The sequence below is a fragment of the Cariama cristata genome, unplaced genomic scaffold, assembly GCF_000690535.1.
Source record: "Cariama cristata isolate BGI_N322 unplaced genomic scaffold, ASM69053v1 scaffold6024, whole genome shotgun sequence".
NCBI lineage: Eukaryota > Metazoa > Chordata > Aves > Cariamiformes > Cariamidae > Cariama > Cariama cristata.
The window spans coordinates 1-23,929 of NW_009611171.1; the positions used below are offsets into that span (position 1 = coordinate 1).

At 41.4% G+C, this 23,929-nt stretch overlaps 1 protein-coding gene across 1 annotated transcript in view; it reads left to right on the forward strand.

Moving 5' to 3' along the window:
- Positions 1-429: 429 nt before the first annotated feature.
- PLXNC1 (plexin C1) overlaps positions 430-23,929 on the forward strand; it is a 69,041-nt gene continuing 45,541 nt past the window's right edge. The window contains exons 1-7 of the mRNA XM_009698132.1: positions 430-447; positions 12,634-12,756; positions 14,147-14,281; positions 16,325-16,425; positions 21,572-21,686; positions 22,693-22,837; positions 23,394-23,466. Of these exons, the coding sequence (XP_009696434.1) occupies positions 430-447; positions 12,634-12,756; positions 14,147-14,281; positions 16,325-16,425; positions 21,572-21,686; positions 22,693-22,837; positions 23,394-23,466 (710 nt within the window). The remainder of the gene's footprint in view (positions 448-12,633; positions 12,757-14,146; positions 14,282-16,324; positions 16,426-21,571; positions 21,687-22,692; positions 22,838-23,393; positions 23,467-23,929) is intronic.

Sequence of the window (23,929 nt, forward strand, 5' to 3'; positions counted from 1 at the left end):
GCAGCCCTCGGAGGGTGGCCTTACTTTGCAAGGGCACGTGTATTTGGACTGTGGGTGCAGGAGCCTTATCGTTTCCTCCAGCCTCGTCCGCCAGGGCGAGCGGGGCTGGTGGGTGGGTGTTTTCCACCACAGCCGTGGCACCGGCACCAAGGCCTGGAACGCCACCGCCGTCTGCATTTTTGGGATGGAGGAGGTGAAGGAGCAAGCCTGTGCGTCCACGCATTTCGTCATGAACGGGAAGAGTTGGACTGTGGGTGCAGGAGCCTTATCGTTTCCTCCAGCCTCGTCCGCCAGGGCGAGCGGGGCTGGTGGGTGGGTGTTTTCCACCACAGCCGTGGCACCGGCACCAAGGCCTGGAACGCCACCGCCGTCTGCATTTTTGGGATGGAGGAGGTGAAGGAGCAAGCCTGTGCGTCCACGCATTTCGTCATGAACGGGAAGAGCTGTGTAAGTCTGGGCATCGTTTCGCTAAGCTTTCGTCCTGCGCGCCGTTGTTGATACTGTTGTTGTTGTGGTTGGTGTCGCTGTGCATGACCCAGGGGGGTCCCTGCCCTGAAGGCGGAGAACTTCAGAGCCGCACCAGGCTTTGCGCATCACCCCTGGCTCCGTCAGCCCTAATGGTTTCTCCATCACTTTCTGTTTCTAAAACACCGATCCCTTACCAGATCCTAGAGTGTCCTTCCCACCTACATCTCGGGAAAGACATGTCTGAGGGAACACCTGAGGGCATTTTGGGTCAGGCCTGAGTCTCGGGCTCCTCACTCCATGCGCCCTTTTCTGCCAAGGATTAGTCATACTTCATTGTATTTTCCGTACAGCCTAGGTAAAGCATCTCCTACCTTATTCTGTGCATTCACATCTCATGTCATTGCAGCTACATCAGAAATGAAAAAAAGCCCATCAAATTGACTCCTGTGCACTGGGCTGTGTGCGTTGTTCTCCCCATTGCTTAGTTGTTATTTATGGTTGCTTGTTGGGTAGTAGGTGTTTCCCAAACCTCCCAGGATTGGCCTTGCTCAAGAGGGCTCAGAGCCACCCCTCCAAACCCAAATGCACAGCAGACAGCAGTAAGTAATACATCTTTGTTGTTGCAGTGGTTATGTTTTCACAGACAGTGGTATCCCATGGAGGTCCCCTGGTCACCTACTTCTGCAACACTCTCTCTTCAGCTCCTTCCTCCTTTTGAGGGTGAGCTGGGCACATGGAGGGCAGGATGGACAAGGCTACCAGCGTGGCTGTGACCTTGGTAGCTAGTAAAGAAATGAACTAAAAATTAAATTCAAGAAGCTAAAAATGTAATTCAGGTGGAGAAGGTGCTTTTGCAAGGCCTGTCCATGCTTTTAAGTCACGCTCAGAAGTCTTTTCAGAGCTCTGATAAAAGGAACAACACTGAAAAGTATCAGGGGGAACCGTAGGGGATCAAGCAAGCCATCATAAAGCAAGTCCTGGCCTTTTGCACTTCCCCCACCATCCAGGGACTTTGCAGCTTAACCCCTGAATCCTTGCTGTGTTATGATGAGGGTTTGTTGGAAACTCCTTGGAAGAAGTGCAGTAGGTGTACTGTTGCTCCTTGGCTTCCCAAATCTAGCCCGTAGCAGCCCACAGTGCCGAGATTCTTCCAAATACAAACTTTCAGAGGGCACGTGTGATTCGGTCTGTTCGTCTCCCTACTGATCTGCGAGGCTATTGCCAGTGTTAGAGGACATAGTCATGAATGAGAACCCCATACGTGGGTGAAACAACTGCGCTGAAGTAAATAGTGAAACTCTCGCAACAGAGCCGGAGCCAATCCCTTGATTTCCAGTGCCAGTTTATAGCTTACTGCATGATTTCTGTGCTCTCACAGGGCAAACTTGCTGAATGAATTCGAAATCTCATCCTCATCCCAAAATGCTTATTTGCTAGGTGGATTTTTAATTTGCATTCTTTGTTTCTAATTACTTGTGGAGTTTCTTCACGAGGTGATTTCTGAGCCTGCAAAACAAAAAAAAGAAACCTCCCTGGACAGCAGATCCTTTATAAACAAACGCTTTCCAAAGCCCCATGCTAGAAATTCCAGAAGAGTCTCATGAATTTCGTAGAGTAACATAATGAAGGTAAGGTGAGGCAGGTGTTTCTGTCTGACCGATGTTCCTCTCAATCCCCCGTCCCCATTGCCTCCCAGTGCCTGAATAGGAAAAATCAACGACCCACTTGTTTAAGGGTTGGTCTGATTCAGATCAGACTCCTGTAACTCCCAAGTTACTTTGATGTCCCAGCTGTCCTGGAAATGTAGATTGTATTTGGATACAATGCTGAAGAATCCCAACTTTAAAAATGATTAAAAGGATTGTTTGCTTAACATTATGTCCCTAACTATGGTGATGTTATTAATCGTGATATTTTGGCACAATCAATGCAGTTTACCACTGACAGAAAAGTGGTATTTTAATATTTTGTGAGATAGCAGGACATCTGGGTGTTATGTAGTAGTATGACCTATAACATTACATGGCTAATTAGGCTCCCTTTTTAAGCTAATTATATGTGCTTATGGTGTATAAACATAGAAATAAATGCATGTAGTTCAGCTTTAATATGTTTTTTATACTACAGAAGGTTAGGCTAGGCTATTGCAGAGTAAGTCTGGAGATGACAGGCCCATATGCTGCTGCTTCTGAGTTGTTTTAGACCAGATCCTTCTACTGTCTCTCACCAAATCATGGGAGTCCCTGCGAATGTGGAAGATGCTCTTCTTGGACTCAGAAGCACACAGGCTTCAGAACTGGCAGGAAGATGGTACGCAGCGTGTCCGTCAGCGCACGGCTTGTAGGAGAAGTGTGTGCAACAGCTAGCAATGGCTCTGGTCGGGAAGGAGTGCCTCGTAGCACGGAGCTGTCACGAGTACGTTGTAGTGTGATGTGCAGGAATGGCAGCAAGCAACAGTACTTAACGCGTGCTTTAAAATCCAGTCTTTTAAAGACGGTGGTGGTACTGAGCAAATGAATGCGTTGCAGCATTATGATTGTCTGGAGTGCAAGACCTGTCCGGTGTTTGGGGTGGGTGGACCACACTGAGTGTCAGCCTGACTTTCGCAGTACAGATGCCATGTGTTGTAGGGTGCTGCGGGTCTTAGTCTTCTTTGCTGGGTACACTTGAATTCTGGAGCTCAGGGGTGATGTGATGAGGTACACGGATCACGGACGCATACTGTCAGTTTATGTAGGAATTGAAAATACGATTTTTTTTCACTGCAGGAATACAGTTTGTAGTTAGAGTATACGTTAGGGGGTAGCGGCAGTTTGTTTTCCTTCTGATCTTGTCATTCTTCACATTTCTGTAATTATTCTGGTTACCTTGAGGCAAGACATCCTCTTACCTGTCTGCACTCACACAGCTGCTTGTATTTGCACTGTGTTGACACTGTGCTTCTCAACAGTACACTGCAAGAGGGACTCGGCCCCAGCTATTTGTGGTCCTGAGTTCCCTGCTATGCTACTGCTGCATGTTCTACTCTGAACTCATTCCTGTAAGGTACTGAGCTTTCTGGCCCTAACCCAGTAAAGCACTTAAGGGCATATTTAACATTAATCGTATAAGTAGTTCCATCATCTTCATGCCCATGCCTTTAAAGTATAAGCATGAACTTGAGTACTTCACTGGATTGGAACCAAATTGCTTCGCATCCTGTAGGAACTCATTGTAGGTGTGTAATCTCTTTAGCCTCGCATTGCTACTTGGGCTAAAGTTGATATTTGCATTAAGTTTTAATGCTGGATTTGAGTCTATCATTGAAAATTGGTCGTTTTTAAGATCCTTGCTTACCGACTTTATCAAAAACTATGTGACTGCTACAAATTCTGTGGGATTGCTCCTTAGGAGAACTAGCTAATTCTGTTTTCGTTTTGTGCAGTAGTGTGCACAAAGCATTTTGTCCTTGTTGGATGTGTTTATTCTGGACATATGTAATACTGGATTCTCAGAGACATGATCCCTAACTAGCAAGAGGCAAGTGGTGTCTTAGATGAAACTACTCTGAGAACATTTTGCGGTTTTATATTCAGCTTGTTTTCCTCTGTTCCACACGTCTCTTAGTTTTGAGTATATCTACTTACATGCACTGTTGAGATGCATGCATTAATGGACTCTCTCGCATAATCTGCGTGTACGTAAGTACATCTTCTTCACAATTTCCTTAGTTAATAAATGTGAATTTGCCAAATCTTATTCTCCGTTTCTTTTCAGAAACCTGACTGAGCACCAACAAACATTTTTGGTGGATGAATTTATGAAATCAAAGCTCCTTAGCCAGTACGTAGGAGGAATGCTGGAATTTGTCACAAACTTGCTCCAGTAGCTGGTCAACTTTAAGAAAGGCTTTTCTTCTGTTGTTCGGTGGCTGAATGAAAGCTACTAGAATCTCAGGTCTCTCCCAGAGATCTGAGGATCTTGTGGGTCACAGCCAAGCAGATGAGCAGAAGTGCTCAAATTAGAGAACATCCACAGGAGAGAGTTGTAGGATGTTGCCCAACCACAATGACACATCTGGAAATTATTTTTGCCGTTAAAAGAAGTTGCATGGGAAGAAAAGTATTCTACAATTTTTCAGGGAGAAGATCCAAAAAAGTGTTGGGCATATACCTGTAAGACAGAGGGAAGTTGCTGTGGTTTTTATTAAGGTATTTATTTTATGATGTGCAAAGGCTAAGTATCTGTGGTAGTTACTAAATGACAAGCTATCTTGGTTGGATTTTCATCTGCTATTTAATGCAAGTAAAGATATGTAACAGTCTGTTCTTTGCATTTTGGCATTTTTCAGTGGATGATAAATATGTGGGTTGGTATATGCCCCTTAATTTATCAAGCATAGTTTGGAATCCTAGGACAAATCTTAGCTGGTATAAGCTCTACTGAAATGAGATTTTGAAGTCAACAGAGTCACATCAGTTTAATCACAGCCATTAATTTGCAGGAATGACATTTGAATTTGTGTGGTAACTCATTCCAAAATGATTCATGGTCTTTTATTTAAGGAAAGAATTACAGACTTCTAAATATCATTTGGTATCAAAATTGATCTTGTAAATAATTTTCTAATAGTGAAGTCATCTACTGCGTATTACTAGACTACTAGTTTTTCATCTGATGTTTGATAGATTTCTAGAGTTAACATTTCTGAAGTGAATATTTGTGTCTGGTTACAATAACTTTTCAGTTCATCCCTGTTTGGTGTGGAAAGTAAGCCATAGGAGACTTGGAAACTCTGACCCTGTCAGTAAGAAGAGTTGCTTTTAGTCATCTGGCTTCACCAGGAGTTCTTAGCAGAAACTTTTGAGAGCCTGGGGGCTCTTGAACAGAGGATTTACTTCCTTGGGATCACAGAGTCGTTTGGGTTGGAAGAAACCTCGAAGGAGGTCTCCAGTCCAGCCCCCTGCTCACAGCAGGGTCAGCTCTGAGGTCAGGCAAGGTCACTCTTGGCTTTGTCATGTTGGATCTTGAAACTTCCGGGCATGGAGACTGCAGAACCTCTCTGGACAACCTGTTCTGCTTAATTGTCCTCATAGTGATGTTTTTTAATCTCCTGTCCACTAGAAACCTCTGCTGTTTCAGTTTGTGGTGTTATCTCTTGTTGTCCTGCATGTACCTGAGTCAAGAGCCTGGCTCTGTTTCTCCGGTCCCTCTGAAATTATCTCTTCTGTGGGCTGAACCAGCCCAATTCCCTCAGCCTTTCCTCATGGGGCAGGTGCTCCAGGCTCCGACCATCACAGCAGCCCACCGCTGAACTCACTCCGATTTATTAAGATCAGTGCTGTACTCAGGGTCCCAGAACTGAGCGCAGTATCCTAGACACGATTGAACATGTGCCAGGTAAAGGAGAATAATGACTTTCCTGGCTCGATCTGGCTACGCTCCTGTCGATACAGCCCAGGATGCTGTTAACGATCCCTGCTGCCTGGCTACACCAGTTAGCCCACTGCCCTCCAGCACCCTGCTGTCCTTTTCAGCAGTGCAGCTCCCCAGCCTGTACCGTCACAGGGGTTAGGTCATCCCGGGTGCAGGACTTTGCATTTGTCCTTGTTGAATTTCTCGGGGTTCTTGTTGGCGCATTCCTCCAGCTTCTCTAGATCCCTCTGAATGGCAGCCCTGCACTCAAGCATTTCAACTCGTTTTGATATCATCTGCAAGCCTAACCCAGAAGCTTTCAGTGTCTTCCTCCAGGTCATTGATAAAGATATTGAGCAGAACATGTCCCAGGATAGATTCCATGAGGAACTCCGCTAGTAACCAGTGTCTAGGTAGAGTACAAACCGTTAACCAGTACCCTTTGAGCCTCATGATCCATCCAGTTTTTCCACCCATCCAGTAGTCCTCCTGTCTAAACTGTAACATCTCAACTTGGATACAAGGATGCTCTGGGAAATGGTGTCAAGGACCTTGCTAAAATCAAAGTAAATGACATATACTGTTCTCTTCTCTTCAACAAATCGAGTCATTTCATCACAGAAGGCAATCAGGTCCGTCAGGCATGATTTATCCTTGGTGAATCCATGCTGGCTTTTCCCAGTCACTTTCTTCTTCTTCTTGTGCCCAGAAATGGCTTCCAAGAGGATTTGCTCCTTGATTTTCCCAGGGACTAAGTGAGACTGGCCAATGTGTAGTTCCCCAGGTCATCCTTGTCTTTTTTGAAGATGGGTGTAGTATTTGCCTTTATTCAGTTATTGGAGATTTCCCCTGATCTCCACAACTTTTGAAATATGAGAGAACAGCCTTGCAGTGTCATCTGTCTCTCAACATCTTCCTACGGATCCCATCTGGCCTCCCTGGGACTTCTGTAAGCTGAGATTTCTTAAGAGATCCCTGGCTTAGTCCTCTTCCAGTACTGGTAGTTTCTCTCCTTCTTGAACTCTGTAGGTACAAAGGACCACAAGACCTTGCCAGTGAAGTCCAGAGCTTTGTCTGCGTCCACTGTCAGTAAATTGCCTGACCTATTCAGCAGCTGGCGCACATTTTCGTTGTATATTCTTTTATTGCTCGTGGTGGTAGAAGCTCTTGTTGTTGCCCATAACATCCCTTGCCAACTTCAAAGCCAGATGAGCTGGGGCTTTCCTAACACCATCCCTATGCGCCCAGGCAGTTCCTCCTTAGACACTTGTTCCTGCTTCCGCCTCCTTTATACTGGTTTTCTGCATTCTGGTTCAATCATGACTTCCCTGCTTAGCTAGGGGCCATCTCCTGATACGTCTGCTTGTTTTCCTGAGTTTTGTGCTTGGAGGAGGTTGTCCTGTGTCGTGGTTTAACCCCAGCCAGCAACTAAGCACCACACAGCCACTCACTCACCCACCCCCTCCCAGTGGGATGGGGAGGAGAATTGAGAAAAAAAAGGAAAAACTTGTGGGTTGAGATAAGAACAGTTTAATACCTAAAGTAAAGTAAAATATAATACTAACAATAATAATAAAAAAATACAATAAGAATAATTATTATTGTGATGAAAAGGTATATAACAAAGGAATAAAACCCAAGAAAAGACAAGTGACACACAATGCAGTTGCTCACCACCCACTGACCGATGCCCAGCCCGTCCCCGAGCAGCAATCAGCCCCTCCTGGCCAACTCCCCCCAGTTTCTATACTGAGCATGACGTTCTATGGTATGGAATATCCCTGTGGCTAGTTCGGGTCAGCTGTCCTGGCCACGCTCCCTCCCAGCTTCTTGTGCAGCTCCTCATTGGCAGAGCATTGGAAACTGAAAAGTCTTTAGCTTAAAGTAAGCACTACTTAGCAATAACTAAAACATCCGCTAAATCCAAACCACAGCACTGTACCAGCTACTAGGGAGAAAATTAACTCTATCCCAGCCCAAACCAGGACACTGAGCAGGGCTTACCCAGAGCCAAGATCTTTTCTGCCTCTCCCTCCATCCCACCAGTGAGGAGGCCGGGGGTGCATGAGGAGTTGGGAGGGAACACGGCCAGGACAGCTGACCCCAATGACCCAAGGGATATCCCACACCATGTGACGTCATGCTCAGCATATACCACTGAGGGAAGAAGAAGGAAGGGGGGGACGTTGGGAGTGATGGCGTTTGTCTGCCCAAGTCACCATTCTGTGTGATGGAGCCCTGCTCTCCTGGAGATGGCTGAACTCCTGCCTGCCCACGGGGAGTGGGGAATGAATTCCTTGGTTCACTTTGCGTGCGTGTGCGGCTTTTGCTTTCCCTATTGAACTGTCTTTATCTCAACCCACGGGTTTTCTCACTTTTACTCTCCCGATTCTCTCCCCCAGCCCACTGGCGGGGAGTGAGCGAGCGGCTGCGTGGGGCTGACTTGCCGGCTGGGGTTAAACCACCACACTCAGCAATAACTTATCGACACTGTTTCCAGCACAAATCCAAAACATAGCCCATACTAGCTACTGTGAAGAAAATTAACTATATCCTAGGCAAAACCAGCATGTCCTGAAAGACCTGTTGGCTTTCCGGAGCTCCATTTCCCTTCAGAGCTGCCTCTTAGGGGATCCCACAAACCAGTTCCCTGAACAAGCTGAAACCTGGTCTCCAGCTCTGTGCTGTGCTAGTCTTTCCTTACCACCCTCAGGATTCTGAATTCAGTTATTTCATAGTAACTACAGTGAAGGCTGCTGTTGATTATCACATCTCCAGTCGGTTCTTCCTTGTTTGTGAGTAGCAAATCCAGAAGAGCATCACCCTTCACTGACCCCATAGGGTTAACAAAGCCTGAGGTCCTATGTCAGTCACTTTGCCCTCAGAGCTCAGTAGTCCTGATCTGCACTGGGCAATGTCTCTGGTGTCCACGTGGATGTGCAACAATGGGTAATGGTCAAAGGAATGGAAAATCATTGGCAATCTCTCTGCAATGTGATGGATTGGGACCCCTGAAAGAAAAAAAACCTGTTGCACTGGCATGACTGTTTAGCAGATGTGTGCCTTCATCCGTCGCGGGAGGGAATCTCCAACCACAGTCACCCACCACTTCCTCTTGCTCTCTTCTAATGCTCTGTTCAAGCTCAGTTGGTTTCAAAGCCTTCCTTAATGGAGCTTGTTCTCCCTCACTGGTTATTAGGACGCTTTACCAATTCTGTAAACTTAGATCTGAAGGCAGAGAAGGGGTGTTTCTGCTGCTGCAAGAAGTAACAAATTTCTAGCCTCCCCATCTCAGACGTCTCCATCAACTTCTTGCTCAAGCATAGCCTCTGACTGTCCCACCTACCTTGCATGAGGCTCAGGATCTTGCTTCTGCAAGGTCTCTGTGAAGACCCTCTCATTTCCTGGTCATCCTCCCTGGTTTTTTGCAGTCTGCTCACCTGGGATGGTTTGTCCACCTAACATCGCTATGCAGTGCACAAATTAAAAAACCTCAAAATAAAATTTTGGAACAGTTCATCTCCTCGTTGCCTTAGTCCTAATAAAGGCTCGCTGCATGCATCAATATTTAAGTTTGTTACCCTCTGATACAATAAAAATTGATGCACGTTGTCGAAGGGTGGTGAAGTTAAGAAGGAAGAATGAGGTTCCAGAAGTTTTTTCCCCTCTAGGAAAAACATCTATGTATTGTTCCAGTGTTGACTATTGCTATACGCTGCTCAGAAGCCGTGAGTCCTTTTGTATAGCTGCATCTGTTCATTCACTCTGATGCTCAAACCCTGTATTTTTACTTTTTGGCCAGCTGCAATATGATGAGCGCTGCGTGAGCTAAAAATGCTACCCTTCGCTCTGAGGCACACAATGTAAAATAATAGGGAGGAAATCAAGACAGAAAGTAGAAGTGTGAATATGGTTGCTGCAGCTGGAGTCATACGGAGATAAATCTGAAAATTAGATGCAAAATAGAAAATGAGTATAAATACCTTTCATGCCAATAACCAAACAGCATAGAGGAGTGAACTTAAAAGCAAAACATAAGTTAATTCAGGAGATCGCCAGGCTTAGCTGTGCATATGAAGATTTTGGGGGAGTATAGAATAGACCAGAGAGTGGAACTGAAGAATTAAAAAAAGAAAGGTCCTCTAGAGCAGGATTGTCTTTTCTTTTGCTTTTCTTGTTTTTGTATGAGCCTGAAGATGTTACAGAATAGACAGATAGATGATCATGGAGATGAGTGACTCTTCCAGTAAAAGGAAGTTTAGACTGTAAATGCATTTTAAGGATGGATTTAGTTGTGAAAGAAAAAGCTTGGGAAGGCCCTACAGTGCTGTAACCCCATTAGTCACAGAGGAAGAGGTAAAAGAGCTTGTTAAAAAAATAAATGCACATGAAAAAGGGGTGACAGAAGGGTGAAAGCAGCAGCTGCACCCTGGAGGGAACGGGCAGGCTGGAGAAATAGGTTGCAAAAGAGAGAAGGCAATTTTTACTGTGACTGCCCACCATCTAAATTCCCCCTCTTCTTATCTGTATTAGCTCAATGTCGCATTGACCCTCCCTCTAGCAAGCAGAGTGAGGGGAGGAGGCTTCCACACTTGTCAGATTGGTTCTTCAGTCAGATGAGGAGGATGCACTGATATGACACTCGTTATTTTACTGGTATGTGGGTCAAAATAAAATCTGGCAGCAAAGCTTTTCAGAGACTGGGCGAGTCCTCCCCTCTTCTGTCATCTTATTGTACAGAGTCTGCGAGGAACCTTCGGTGGTTTGTTTTCCTTACACTACTACATGGTGCACTGCAGGAAAAAAAATATCTAATTCTGGTAGAAATTAAAGCCTGGAAGCTTCACCTCCACACTCCTTAACCTGAGAGAAGGCTGCTTGTGTGCACCACTGCTCGAGGTTTGTTACCCTCTGATCTAATAAAAACATGAATTAACTTTTTCCACCTTAAAAAGCTTGCAATCACTTTTTCCTTCCCAGATCTAAAACAGACCTCCATGGTACTGGAGTCTCATGCCTAAGTGGGTTTTGCTGAAGGTCTGTGCCGGTACATGACAGTTCCTGTGTCTTCTTCCTGCTGCATGAAAAAAAGATAGTATCTTCAAATATGAAAGTTGATCAAGTCTGCTTTTACTCCAAGTGGCTGTTCTTGCAAGCTAATTAAAATAATTCAGATGACTGAAAAAGATTTTAATTGACTTAGGATTGCAGTTGAAAAAAAAATTTATTTCTGTGTGGAAAGACTTTTTGGGGTTAAGCCAGCATCCTAGCATGCAATAGAGTTGAATTCAGCTGTTACTGTGTTATGGATTCGCTTCATAACTTTGAGAAATGCCTTCACCTTTCTGCAAAATGTCAGTTTTAATGGTCCATTCTCACACTTGTTTTGTGCATTAAAGCGAAATAGGTTCTCGCAGTCAGAGGGTTCTTGTAGGTTTAGGAATCCATCCTTGAGGCCGAGATTCTGGGCTTTGTAAGCCGACCTACAGGGGTTGTTCCCTGGTCCTACCTGAGCTCTTGCTCCCCACCTCCATCCATGCCTGCCGCTCCTTTGTGCCAGCACTCGTGTCCGTGCAGCCACATGTTCATGTGATGAGGAGAATGACTCAAATGAAAACTTAGGTAGGTAGGTAGATGGATTTACAGACCATTTTCTAGGCACTTCATTTCCTTAACTAAGCTCACTGGAAAGCATTATAGTAATGGAGGGGAAGAGGAGGTAGAGCTTGCCTGGGGTTGGACATGTTTGGAGAGCAGGTGGGATCACACCTTTGGCAGTTTCTGCCACAGAGGTTGACTTAAAGCAGTTACAGGACTGCAGAACTGAGTTACTGCTTGCTAGGGAGATAGCTGGGTTTGGAGGGAGTTTGGGCAGAGACCATCTCTCACCTGGTGAATGACCTTATTCTCATACAGCAGGGCTTGCTTTTAGCACTCGATCCTCTACAATCACGGTTATTTGGTTTGATTTTTCCTTCCACAAGATACAGGGATTTACTGCATGACGTTTTCTTTCATGAGCTGCTTACATGTGTTTGTCACTTTACTTCCTCCAACTTGGATGGAGAGTTATAACTCTCCAGTTGTAACATGTTGATTTTAAAGTTCACACAGATACATTTATGTTCTCCCTGATATGAACTTTATACTGCTTTATCTCATTTTTATATTTATGTAATACACAAGTCTCAACTTCCTTTAGTGTAAAGCAGGAAACCAGAAAGGGCAGGATGAAGCTCCGCGTTTTTGACACACACACACACACACAAAAAAAGGGTCTCTGTGTTTGAGATACCTCCTTTCTCCAGAATATTTGCATGTCTTTAAAAGTGGTTGCTGAGTGTATCTGTAGCCCTCATGGTAGGCGTAGTCAGGTGATGGCAAAGCATGGATTCGTTGAGAAGAACTGGCAATTCAGAATAAGCCCAGGGCATTATGTCCCAAAAAAAGAGAAGTTCTGTTGCAAAATAACTTGCTGCTGTTAGACCAAGTCTGTGTCCCACTGAGGTCAGTGATTTAGCTGCAGTAGATGTAATCTTTATCACAGATGTCGCCAGTTGCCATGTATAAAAAAGAGGTAGTTTCATGTTTCATGTACCATTTCCAATGATATGTTGCTCTGAAATTGTGTCAGAATTAAAATGTTACCCAAAGTGTTGTCTAAAGTTGAGTTCTTGGAGAATCTTCCCAGGGATTCTTCTTTATCTTTTTCTTAACATTTTGTGGTATAGAATGATTTTGTAATAGCTTGCTTTTATATCTGATTTTCAGGAGGCACGATCAATCAAGAAGTTACCTACCTTGATTCACTCTGGATTAGTGGCTGTTTATGGCACAGTTGTTTTGAATCAGATAGTTCTCTTTTTGGGAACAGATGATGGACAGTTATTGAAGGTAAGCGAAGTGTGACAGTTCTTCCGTTCTCCATCAGCTTCTGCTGTGTTCAAGTGGGTAAATGTTTCCTGGTTTAGGCACTGTATTATAAACAGATATAATCCTCTGAATCTCTGTTCCTTTTTTGTTTGTTTGTGAAGTAACTGCTGTATTGTTATTTGGAGAGCAAGATAACTTTCAAAAGCAATTATGTACCCTGCTTAAAATTCATGGAAACATTTCATTAAACTGCTAATGCCCACAGTATCAATTTATGGACTGTGGAGTTCTCAGTTACTCTGTCTTTGTTTCCTTCCTTGCTTTGATTTTCCAGTAGAAATATCAAATATTGTTAGATTTTGGAAGCATATTTATTTGTTTGTTAGCCTATCTGTGTGATGCAAATAGCTGTCTGTTAGAGAGAAAAGTCAAGATCTATTTTGCCTTAGCTTCTGAATAGTCGACCTACGCTACCTTAAATCAATCACCTGGAAGTGAAAGTCATCTTATCTTATTATCAAACTTTTCAGCCATCCAGACAAATGTCTTTTATGCTTTAATTTTTTTCTGGGTTTTACAAGAACGTGCATTTCCTGTCTACACTGCAAAGGATGACTCTCATTTTTTGTATTTATTAAGCAGGCAGTTGGAGAGGAATACAGTAGAGAGCTTGAAAAGCTTTTGCCCATTTGATTTCACCGTGCTTTTCATAATGAAAAACGAAATTGAAGTCTTCCATGTCTCCTTAGCACAGTGGAGACCATGAACATATCTCCCTTATTTAGCTGTGTTTATGGAAAACTGTATGGCAATGTTGGTGTGCTTATTGACTTCCAAAATAAAGTTTCTGTGGTGTCTGGTTCTCTTGAATTCTGTGTGAAGGGTGGTGGAAAACTGTAGAGTTGGGCAAGGTAAGAAAAAGAAATGCCACCTCAGATGTATACTCACAGAAGCCACAAAGAAACTTCTGTCCTGAAGACAGTTGTCAGTAACTTGCGTAAGTTCCTTTTTACATTATGGGTGTCTGGACGTTAATTTGTTTTTTGAAGGCTAATAGTTTCTTCTCCATTCATAGGAGTACTTAAAGCGTTATGACTTTGGGATATAGGCGTCTCTTCCACATTCAGTTTCTGCGTCAATCAGGAGCATACTTGGTGGGAGGGGTGTTTCATACACTAAACCAGTGCCAGATTCGGTGCAAAATGTGTCTGGCATGGATTTTGTTGAAATTCTGTTCTGGTGGTCTTTTCCTCCATCTTTCTGCAGTCTGAGAGCCAGCGCAGTAGGTGAATTGAATCAGGGCACACTGAATCATCTCAGAAGCTCTGATGTAGCTGAAATTCAGCTTTTGTTTAACATGGTGACTGATCAATAAAAAGACTTGTGAATAATTTAATTCCATGTGTTTTAGGCTATTCTTAATGAGGATATGGAATCTAATTGCCCAGAGGTTTTATATGAAATTAAGGAAGAAACCTCCATTTTCCCCAAACTTCGACTTGATCCAGTAGATAGTAACTACATCTATCTATCTTCTGCCAATAAGGTAAGCACTGTATTAAATAAAATAATAAATTCAAGTAAACTACTGCTTTGAGGATTTCTGCCACGTGATACGTGAAGCATCAGTTTGGATCGGAGTTAGACCTTAAATATCCAAACTGCAGTTAGCAACTTTGCACCTAGTATCTGGTCATGTTGTCTAAGTTTGGGCTGCACTTCTGCAGAGCACAGAGCTTAGAGCTTCCACTGTCATGGTGCTGCCCACTGTTGCTATGAGCCAGCAACACCCTTAATCTCATGCTTCTTTTATGTCATTCTGTCGAGAGTCTTTGTTTCCCTTTTTCCTGGAGGCATCATGCAGAATCAAGCTGGGAGGTAGCAAACAAAACATGTAGACTCTTTGGAGATGGAGTTCCTCTGAATTAGCAATCCAGGTATCGGTAGGCCAGGGTTTGCTAGTCAATTATGGAGTTTCTAATGTGGAGAAATCTCTTAATTTGAGAGATGAGTTTGAAGTCTTAATTCTGCTGAAATCAATGATAAAATTCTCATCATCTTCAGTTAGGCAAAGACTAAAAGAAACAAAACAAAACAAAACCACAATCAGCAGTGATTAATGTGTATGCATAGTGAGTCCAAGGAGTTCAGCAATCACTGGGAGCTACTGCACGTGAGCAAGCACGGCCGAGCTGCATATCAAGCAGAGAGCGGCTCCCAGGAGCCAGCGCAGTTCTTCCAGCACATCCTACAGCAGGGCTACTGAGCATCAACTCAGCAAATTCCTTTGTCTTGCCAGCAGCAGGGAAGATGGCAGTGAAAATATAAGGGCTGGCTGTCCATCTTAGCTGGACAGGATTTCACCCAGCACTTGATTACCTTCATTTACAATAAAGTCACTTTTCCAGCATTGAACATAGCATTTTAGCTTCCTGTCTGAAAGAGTAGGTAAGTTGGTAGGAGAACTCCTGACTGATATGAACCGTCTATTGCAAACACAGAAGGAATCAAAATTTCAGTCAAAAGTATATGCAGATATTCAAAGTAAAGAATTGACATTTATTTAGCTTTGATAAAAGAGCAAGTTGTTACAGATGAACACCAGCTTTAAGGAATAAATGCCTCCCTCTAATCACCTCTTGGAGCTGAAATAAGGCTTCTACGCTGTCTTTTTTTAACTTGCTAGTAGTCTATGATGTTGCCTGGTTTCTGAACTGATTATCTCACACACCTTCAGATAAATTGAATTTTACAAGATATGGCTGGAAAAAACAGTAAATACGGTTTCGCAGAAAGCCATGTATCCTTGTGTCTGTTCACAAAATGGAGGAACTTTTAATTCTTGCAAATTCGTTAAAAAATGTTTTGAATTATGAATATTTTTCTTACTAAGATTATTAATTAACACTGTTATTAATACCATTATTTGTATTCAGTATTTGTAATCAGCTTTCTCTTTTTCTTTTTCTTTTCCTTTTCTGAAAATGGCTGGCTAGGATATTCGAGCTGAATGTACAAGTATAGCTACATACAATATAGCCACAATTATCTACATTTACTTATTGAAATGGCATTTTCATGCATGCGAAGTAGTTGCATGTGTTTGTTCTAGTGTGCACATGCAGTAACCTGACATGGTGATGCAAACACAGATGCATTTTGTTTTGTGCATGCATTTTTGGATGCACCTTCATTGATCATTTAAAAATCTCAGTTCTGATGAGAGGAAAACAGTGTTCTGCTAAGCAAAGCATTATTTATAAAATATACCTCCTTTCTATTTCTGTTGTTATCTATAATTCACTATGCTAATCAGTCTTTCTTGCATTAATCTGTCCATGCTGGCCTTTGAGTAGTAGAACCAAATTGTCATTGTCAGAGGCGTTTTGTCATTTGATGGCAAAATACAGCGCGTGTAAAATAGGCTGCATATTTCTATCCAAAGGTCTTCTGGCAGAGGGGAGTCCCTAAGGAAACTTCCCCAAAGGGATTGTGCTTGGTTGCTGTCAGATTTTTAATGGTAACCCTCAATTTCCCTGTTTATGGAGGCTATTTTAATCCAGTGTGTTGTTGCATTCTTTGGTTTTAGGTGAGAAGAATACCAGTTGCAAATTGCGGTAGATACGTTTCCGAGCAAGAATGCTTATCTGCAAAGGATCCCTACTGTGGGTGGTGTTCTTTGAATCGAAGGTATTTTTTGGTATTTTAGACTTCCATATAAAAGCAATGCATTATTAGTCAGTGTACATTTTGACTGGCTTGGGGCTATTCAGCATCAAGATTATATCTACTGAATTTTTATGGAATCAGTCATAGCCATAAACGTGAGGCACTTCGTTGTCACATGAAAGGGAACTCTGCACCTTTTAAAGACCATGTTAACCCTCAGATTTTTGAGATCTACCCATAAAATATATGTTGGGCTAAGAAGAAGAAATTATTTTGATTTTAGAACAGAAGTTTTTGCGTTCCAGATTGATTGAGAGAGAAAATTGTATACTCAAGCTTGAAGCATCTTAGTAGCTGGGAGCATCTTGCATGTGAGAACAGGGAAAGAATGCTCCGTTGTCTTCAGTATTCATAGTTTCTTTCTTTGGACCTACTGCCTTTGGTTTAGGCCGGGGGAGAATTTCTTTCTAAACACTTCATCCCCACATTTGAGTCATTAGTTTTGCTGCTTTGTTTGAAGCAGGATTGAAAGCTGTTGTACATCTTTGGCCTCGACTGGAGAAATTCCTGGGTCATCAAGCCTGGTCTTGGCAATTGCAGGCAACCACATCATGTAAACCTACTCATAAACTAATCAAGGACCATCCTGAATTTAGATAGGCTTTTTGTCCTGCCTGTCCTGGTCGTGTGGCTGAGAGTCTTATTTTTCTCCTGGTTAAAATCTGTCTGCTCATTTTCATCACGTGTGTGTTCATGGAGAGATTATGTTAATTTGTTCTGGTGCTCACATCAGCTTGGCTTAAATAGGTTTTCCCCCCTCCCTCACACTTACCTCCTCCATGTTTTTGTGAAAGCAGTCTCTTTTTTCACTTTCGTTTTGGTGTGCTAAAACAACTAACTTCACGAAGATCCTCTCACCTTAAGACACTCCTTTCTTAACTCCTCTCCAGTAGAATTTCACTTCTGTGAAATTTATGCATCCTTTTAAAATAAGGATGACCAGGACTGTGACAGTATTCCAGAAGAGATTCCAGCTGTGCCTTGCTCAATGTTGTTTAGTCAGTCTGTTCAGGAAGCACCTTACATAGCGTATCACAAACGTCTTTTTTCAGGACAGCATCACATTGATGGGCCACAGTCATCCATGATCAAATAATGCCCCCGGGTCCTTCTCTTTTTTTGTTTTCTTTCCAGCTGATGAGTTTCCAGTCTATAACACATACGGGTTGTGAGATTTTTTTTTGCTCTAGGTACATGTTCTTGTACTTTCTGCTTTGAATTGTCATCCCATTTCAGGGTTATCCAAGTTTTCCTGTGTGATATTCTCATCTTCCTCTGCATGGTAATGTTCCCAACTTTGTATCATCAGCAGATGTTGACAGTGTAAATCTTCTTTTATGCCAGTTTATCAGCGATTAAAACATTAAACAAAAGTGTTTATAAGATTGAGTTTTGAGGAGTTCCACTAGTAGCTTTGGTTCAGAAGGTTAATACTACACCTTTTGGTTTGTTTCAATGTTAACCTGATTTTGCTGAAGACCTGCTACTTTGTGTTTGCAAATGTAGTTGTTAGAAGAGAGTAGGTGTTTATTCTGTAAAGTGTTTTCTTCAAATTCTCTTTTGCTACCTTGTTAGAAACTGTATATGTTACAGTGCTAAGCTTTTCAGGCGTCTAGTTACCTTATAAATAGTTTGTGCATAACAGTTATTAGTCAGTAAATCCCCTGTTTACGAGGGGAATCACCAAAAGTTTCCATCTGGTTGAAACAGAAATCATTTACTCTTTTGGAGAAAAAATGTATTACTATAATATGAATCCTGTTCAACACCCACATATTTTTTCACTGTTAAGCACTTAGCGTCATTAAATACTTGGTTTTGTGAAGAGAAAGCTATGAGTAAAGCTTTAGAAAAAGAGGAAGGCATGTTTTTAGTCAGTATTTTAATCAAAGTCCATATATACCCACTAAAGAAATATATTCCATAATAATTTTGAGATTGATGATATGTTTTGTACTCGTCAATTTTATATTAAATATGTACTCCGTTTAAAAAATAAAACTTACCAGCAGTGCTTCATTTTAAAGGCAGTGTGAACTCAAATCCAGTAATTCGATGAAAAAATCTTCACATCTTATTGCAAGTGAAAACAAAATGAAGCAAAATGTTTCTGCTGTTCCTATTTCTACTCCGTCTTCCGTAGGGACAAACATATAAATTCTCCTTTCCACTTACAATCATTCAAAATGGTTATTCATAGCATTGTGTGATTTCTCTTAATGTTTCTAGGTTTTCTATAGATGAATCAGATTTACCTGAAGTATGCTAAAATTATTCCAATACAAGGCACTGATGTTTTACATGTATTTTCCATACGGAAGAAACACAATATGTCTTTGTTATCTGACATGACCAGCCTTACTTTTGAATTTGGTCAGTGTGTGTGACATCTGTTGACTTCATTCAGGGGCTGGTACCTTGGAAAAGGAAGCTCAAACTTTCTCTGAAGCCGTGTTCTCATTCCCTGAGGAAATCAGTATGCTTTCGCAGGGCAGAGAGGGCAAACTCAGTAGGATCTGTAGTTAATACAAGATTAGTGAAGCAGAGACTTAAGTAAATATGAATGAACCTATATACGTAGGTATCATGTTCTCATAATGAAGTAAGAGGAGCTTGATTCCAGTTGTGAAGAGGAATCTTTAGTAGTATAAAGAACTAGCTTGCTGTGAAAGATTAAAAAAAACTTGACTCTGCTTTTCTCTGTACATGTATCTACACATGTCTGAAATCTGATCCTAGGATTTCATACCTTATACCTTCATACTTGTATGGGATCCGGTCCAGTTCACCTTTCCAAGAAAGCCAGAATTTGTAATTGTCTGAGTCTGTATGCTAATTTTCAGGACCATGTGGTTCACAAATAACCTTTATCTATTGTATACATTCCAATGTGCTTGCAAACAATACCAGTTGTCTAAAAATTGGGATATAAGAAAATAATGTGGTCTTTGGGTGAGTGGAATTCATGTTGCTCTTGGCCTGTTCGGGGCAATTGTGAGAATTTATGCTGAGGGGCATCGGATGCTCTGCTTTGCAACTGCTTCCAACGAAATGACCATTCTCCAAAGCACATTGTTTGAGTGTTAAAGGTCAGCTTCTAGAGCAACAAAAGACACATTTTTGATGGCATGAAGTCAAGCACGACCCTGGGTCCTGAGTGACGTTACCTTTTTGCCATTAAACTCTAAGATTCTTCATTGTAGACGAGGGAAGCAAGTTCACTACTTCTGTTCCTCAGGCAGTCTAAGGTGGCAAATAACTTCATTGTAGGCTGGTTTTAAATATTCAGCTTTATAAACAGTTTTGGGTTTTAATATTTAATATTAGCATCACTGAAATGCATACACTTATTTAGTGCCAAGTATCGCAAGTGTGTTGCCTTCCATCTTCAACATTGTGATCCTCAGCCTGTCAGAAGCTATAGGATGTCTCTCTCCCGTGCGTCATTACCAGTGGGAGTTGCCTACCCGTACGCATCTGAGCATCTGGTTTATGCACATTTGTTGATGACAGATCCCATCCTCTGTGGTTCTAAAACTGTGCTGCTAATGGACCTTCGTGATCTCAGTAAGGTAAAGGGAAATATAAATGAGACTGAAATTTGTCCTGGTTCAGACAGTTTGAAATATGTCAGGCGTGGTCCCTCTTTCTTGCAGTATAGTTATGATCTGAATGTATTCAGATGCAAAGCCCCTCCGGGTTCTTGTGCAGCAGGAACTCAGTTTCCTGAGTTAGACCACAAAGGAAGTGACCGTGTGCTTAACTGCATTCCAGTTGCCAACGTCTTATTCTACAGAGAAGATGGCTTTTGTGGTTTTTATGATTTGTGGGGTTATTTTAGGCATTTTGGAAAGTGGCGGCTATTTTTCTTCAAAGTCTTTCTTGTGTTATTCCTTCTGGAGAGAATACACGTTGTTTGTGAAATATGTTTATACAGTGAGATCCTCATGAAAAAGGCCCATGATTTGCAAGTATGTACACTTTCCTAGTTTTTAGGGAAGGACTAGTTCGTTAAGGCACATGTCACAGAAGCTATACATGCTTCTACACTTGGTAGAAAAGTACTATTATTAAAACAATATTAAATGTTACATGTATTTATAAATATTGACTCTTAATTTTAAAATATTAAGATATACACAGTTAGCACTTACTTGTCTTTAATTGCTAGCTGTGTGAAATTACTTGGAGTTAATCTATGGATTGTTCATTAATTGTTCACGGCAGATGGTGTTTTAAGCATTCACCTTTCAAACTCAGTCCATCTAATTTGTATGCTATCTTGTCTTTTCCTTATCACATGTTTTTAATAAGTGTAATCTTTGTAGTACTTGTGTATCCCAGTGTCTCCTCATTCTTCCTTAATTTTCTGTTTATGACATTGTGTAGCATTTTTATTTACTTTGTGCCATCCTACTTCTGAAATGGATTTTATTCTGGAGGACAGGCAGATCTATTTTGAACTATCTTTTCAAACCCAGTGTTTTTAACGAAGTGCACTGCCATAAAAGGGAAAGATTACCATTCACATCAGTGGACGACAGAGGAGATTAGGAAGGAGGATGCATCTCATCAGCTATACACATTCATCGCATAGCTCTAAATCTGAGCTTCACCCCCATCTCCTCTTATACTCTTTGGAAAGAATGAGCAGCTTCTATACTGTGGTTCATTTCATTTTTGTATGGATGTCTAAAATAAGTTAGGTGAATTGCACCCTGAAAGAGAATATTTCTCCCCATTTTGTGTAGAGGGAACTGGAGGGAGTCAGGTCTAAAGCTGTACAATGGAGCCATCAAGTTGGGGGTAATGAATTCCATCCCAGACTACCAAGTCCACTGTTACTGGCCAAGCATCTAATATTTGCTTGAGTCCCATTGACTTAATCAGGACCCTAGAGCATATATCAATGCATTGTAATTTGTTTTGATAAGCAGAAGATTTTACTGATTGTTTTCCTGAAGCTTTTTGCAGTTATAACCATATTCCTGTAAAAAAATCAATAATGTTACTGTAAAAAAATCAATAACATTAAATAAGTTGAAGTACAGTGTCTGAAGTCAAAGCCACGATAAGGAGGCTAGTATAATTTTATGTATACTTTTAGGTGCACATTAAAAGAAAATTGTACTCGTTCAAACAACATAAAGGGTTGGTATAACATTTCACATGCACCTGATAAAGATCTGAAAATCCTGCTAAGTTTCCCTGCCAAAAATCAGGTATGTATACCCAGTTTTATATGTGTTTGTTTATTGTGACTTAAAAGGTGTCATTTTGTTGCTTATTGCAGCTTCCCTTCTTTTGTCACCATGTTCCATATATTAGTCCCTCTTGTCTAAACAATTGGCAAATGTATTGTAAATCCCAGAAAGTTGAATGTGTCAATCAGATAGATGTTCCCTTCCTCTCCTATCAAATGTATCCTGAAGCTATACTTCGTGATGTTGATTAAAAAATTCACTATGCTGACGAAGGCAACGTTTCCATTATATCACTTTATCAGCTATTTTAATATTTCCAGTGACTATCTATCAAGTGCGTTATGTAAGTTCTGAGCTTTGTAACAAGTTACAAAAGATTCACTGGGACGCATAGGCTAACACAAATGCGGCTTTAAATGTTTGATATTAGTATTTACTCAGTATCTGTTCGCAGCACACACAGCCTTGAGTATTTGATTATCAAGTATTGTGACTGGCCACTTAATCTGCGTGCTATTGTTTCTGGTTTCCTGATTGAATGCACTAATGTGATCATATTTGTAAAGCGATCTCAGCCAGAAACAAAGGATAATTCCTTGCAAGACAAATTCTGTTTCGTAATTAAGTGCACTTTGGTTATGGATACAAGCATTGTCTGTGAGGATTTGAACATTCTTGCTCAAATATTTCTTTGTAAAGGACTGTAACAGTATATAACACTGTTATAGTAAAATTCTTGTTTTAAAATCCAAAATTATTCCAGATTGCTCCCCTACCATACCGTACAGATCCATTTGATTTCTGGAAGTAAGCCATGCTGTTCCTTTCAGGACTCCTTCTGTATCGCCTCTTCAGTCGGGAGAGGCCCTCTCCTTTGAGAGGCTACCTAGTGAATTGTCTGCTTCCGCCACCAAAATTTTCATTTTGTACGTTTCATAGTTTGTAGTTTTCTGTAAAGATAAGGTGTTGACTTAACAAACATTAAAAAAAAATCTGTTGTATTCTTGTTTTTATTGTTTTGTAGGTTGCTGTGACTGCAAGCATACACAGAAGCCTTACTTCCTGTATGATAAAAATTATAACACCTGTTGAAATATTTTATGAAAATGTAGTGCTGAAAAACTCATCCTGTTTCTGCAATCTATCCACTCTGGTGATGACTGATAAGGGTATGTTTTCTTATGACAAGTATTTAATGCTTATTCACTGTCCTTTATTACTCAGGAGAACTGAGCATAAATACAGACCTAAGGAGGGTGGGAGCAGGTAATGCGTTTTATTAAATGCCATTGGAAAAAAAAATCGTGTTTTGTCAAGTGATTTGAGTATATTCACACTATTCTTGTTAATTAAAGATCTGTTAATATGGAATGCTTTCTAGAAGTAATAAAACATGTTAACCTATGGCTAGAAGCAGCTTCTTCAGTTCAGCCTGTGGCAGTGCAGTGTTTTAGCATTAGGAGTATATTTACCTGGTGCCATTAATCACTGTCTGAGGAAACTTAAGATAGCTGCAATGACAATCAAGCTGGCTGGAGCTGTGGAAGCCGTGCTGGTCCAGTGCTCTGCCTTGACAAATTAACCCATCTTAACCCTTCTCTCATCTGCAAACAGAATTTGTTTTTGCAGGAAACTGTACTAGCATAAATAAGAGGAGAATCTGACTATGAATCTCTGTACAATAAATAATCTTAACATTCAATTAACTGTTTCAACCTAACTTAGACACTTGTGAGAAAGTGATTGTCCCATGTAGAGGATTAGCAGAAAAATACATGGTTCAGGGGCAGTTTGGCTGGTACATCTTTTTGACTTGACTTCATTCATCTTTCTGAACTATTGGTGGAATCATTTTGCAATAATTCCTACGTTACTTTGTTCACCAGTAGTTCTCAGAATTAGAGACCCGAGCCATTTGTATTGGACACATGACGAATGCCATCTGTTTTGTGCATCTTACAGGCAACTACAGGTTTTAGAATGAAGTGGTAAATTACTGAATATGTAGTCTTTTGAGCTGTTCTCTAGGCTTTGGTCTCAAAGATCAGATGATACTACTTCACAGTAGAGTCTTATTTGACTAACAGGAGGAAAGTGTCCCCCTTGCATTGTTTCAAGGGTCTATATAAAAGCACAAAGCTTTTTTAGTACAGGTTGACCTTGTATCTTTTTTAAGTTGCTTATATTAGAATACAAAAGAGAGTTTTAATCTAAACTGAGGGACAAAGATGGCAAGCTCAAGGATACCATGTTCTCATAAG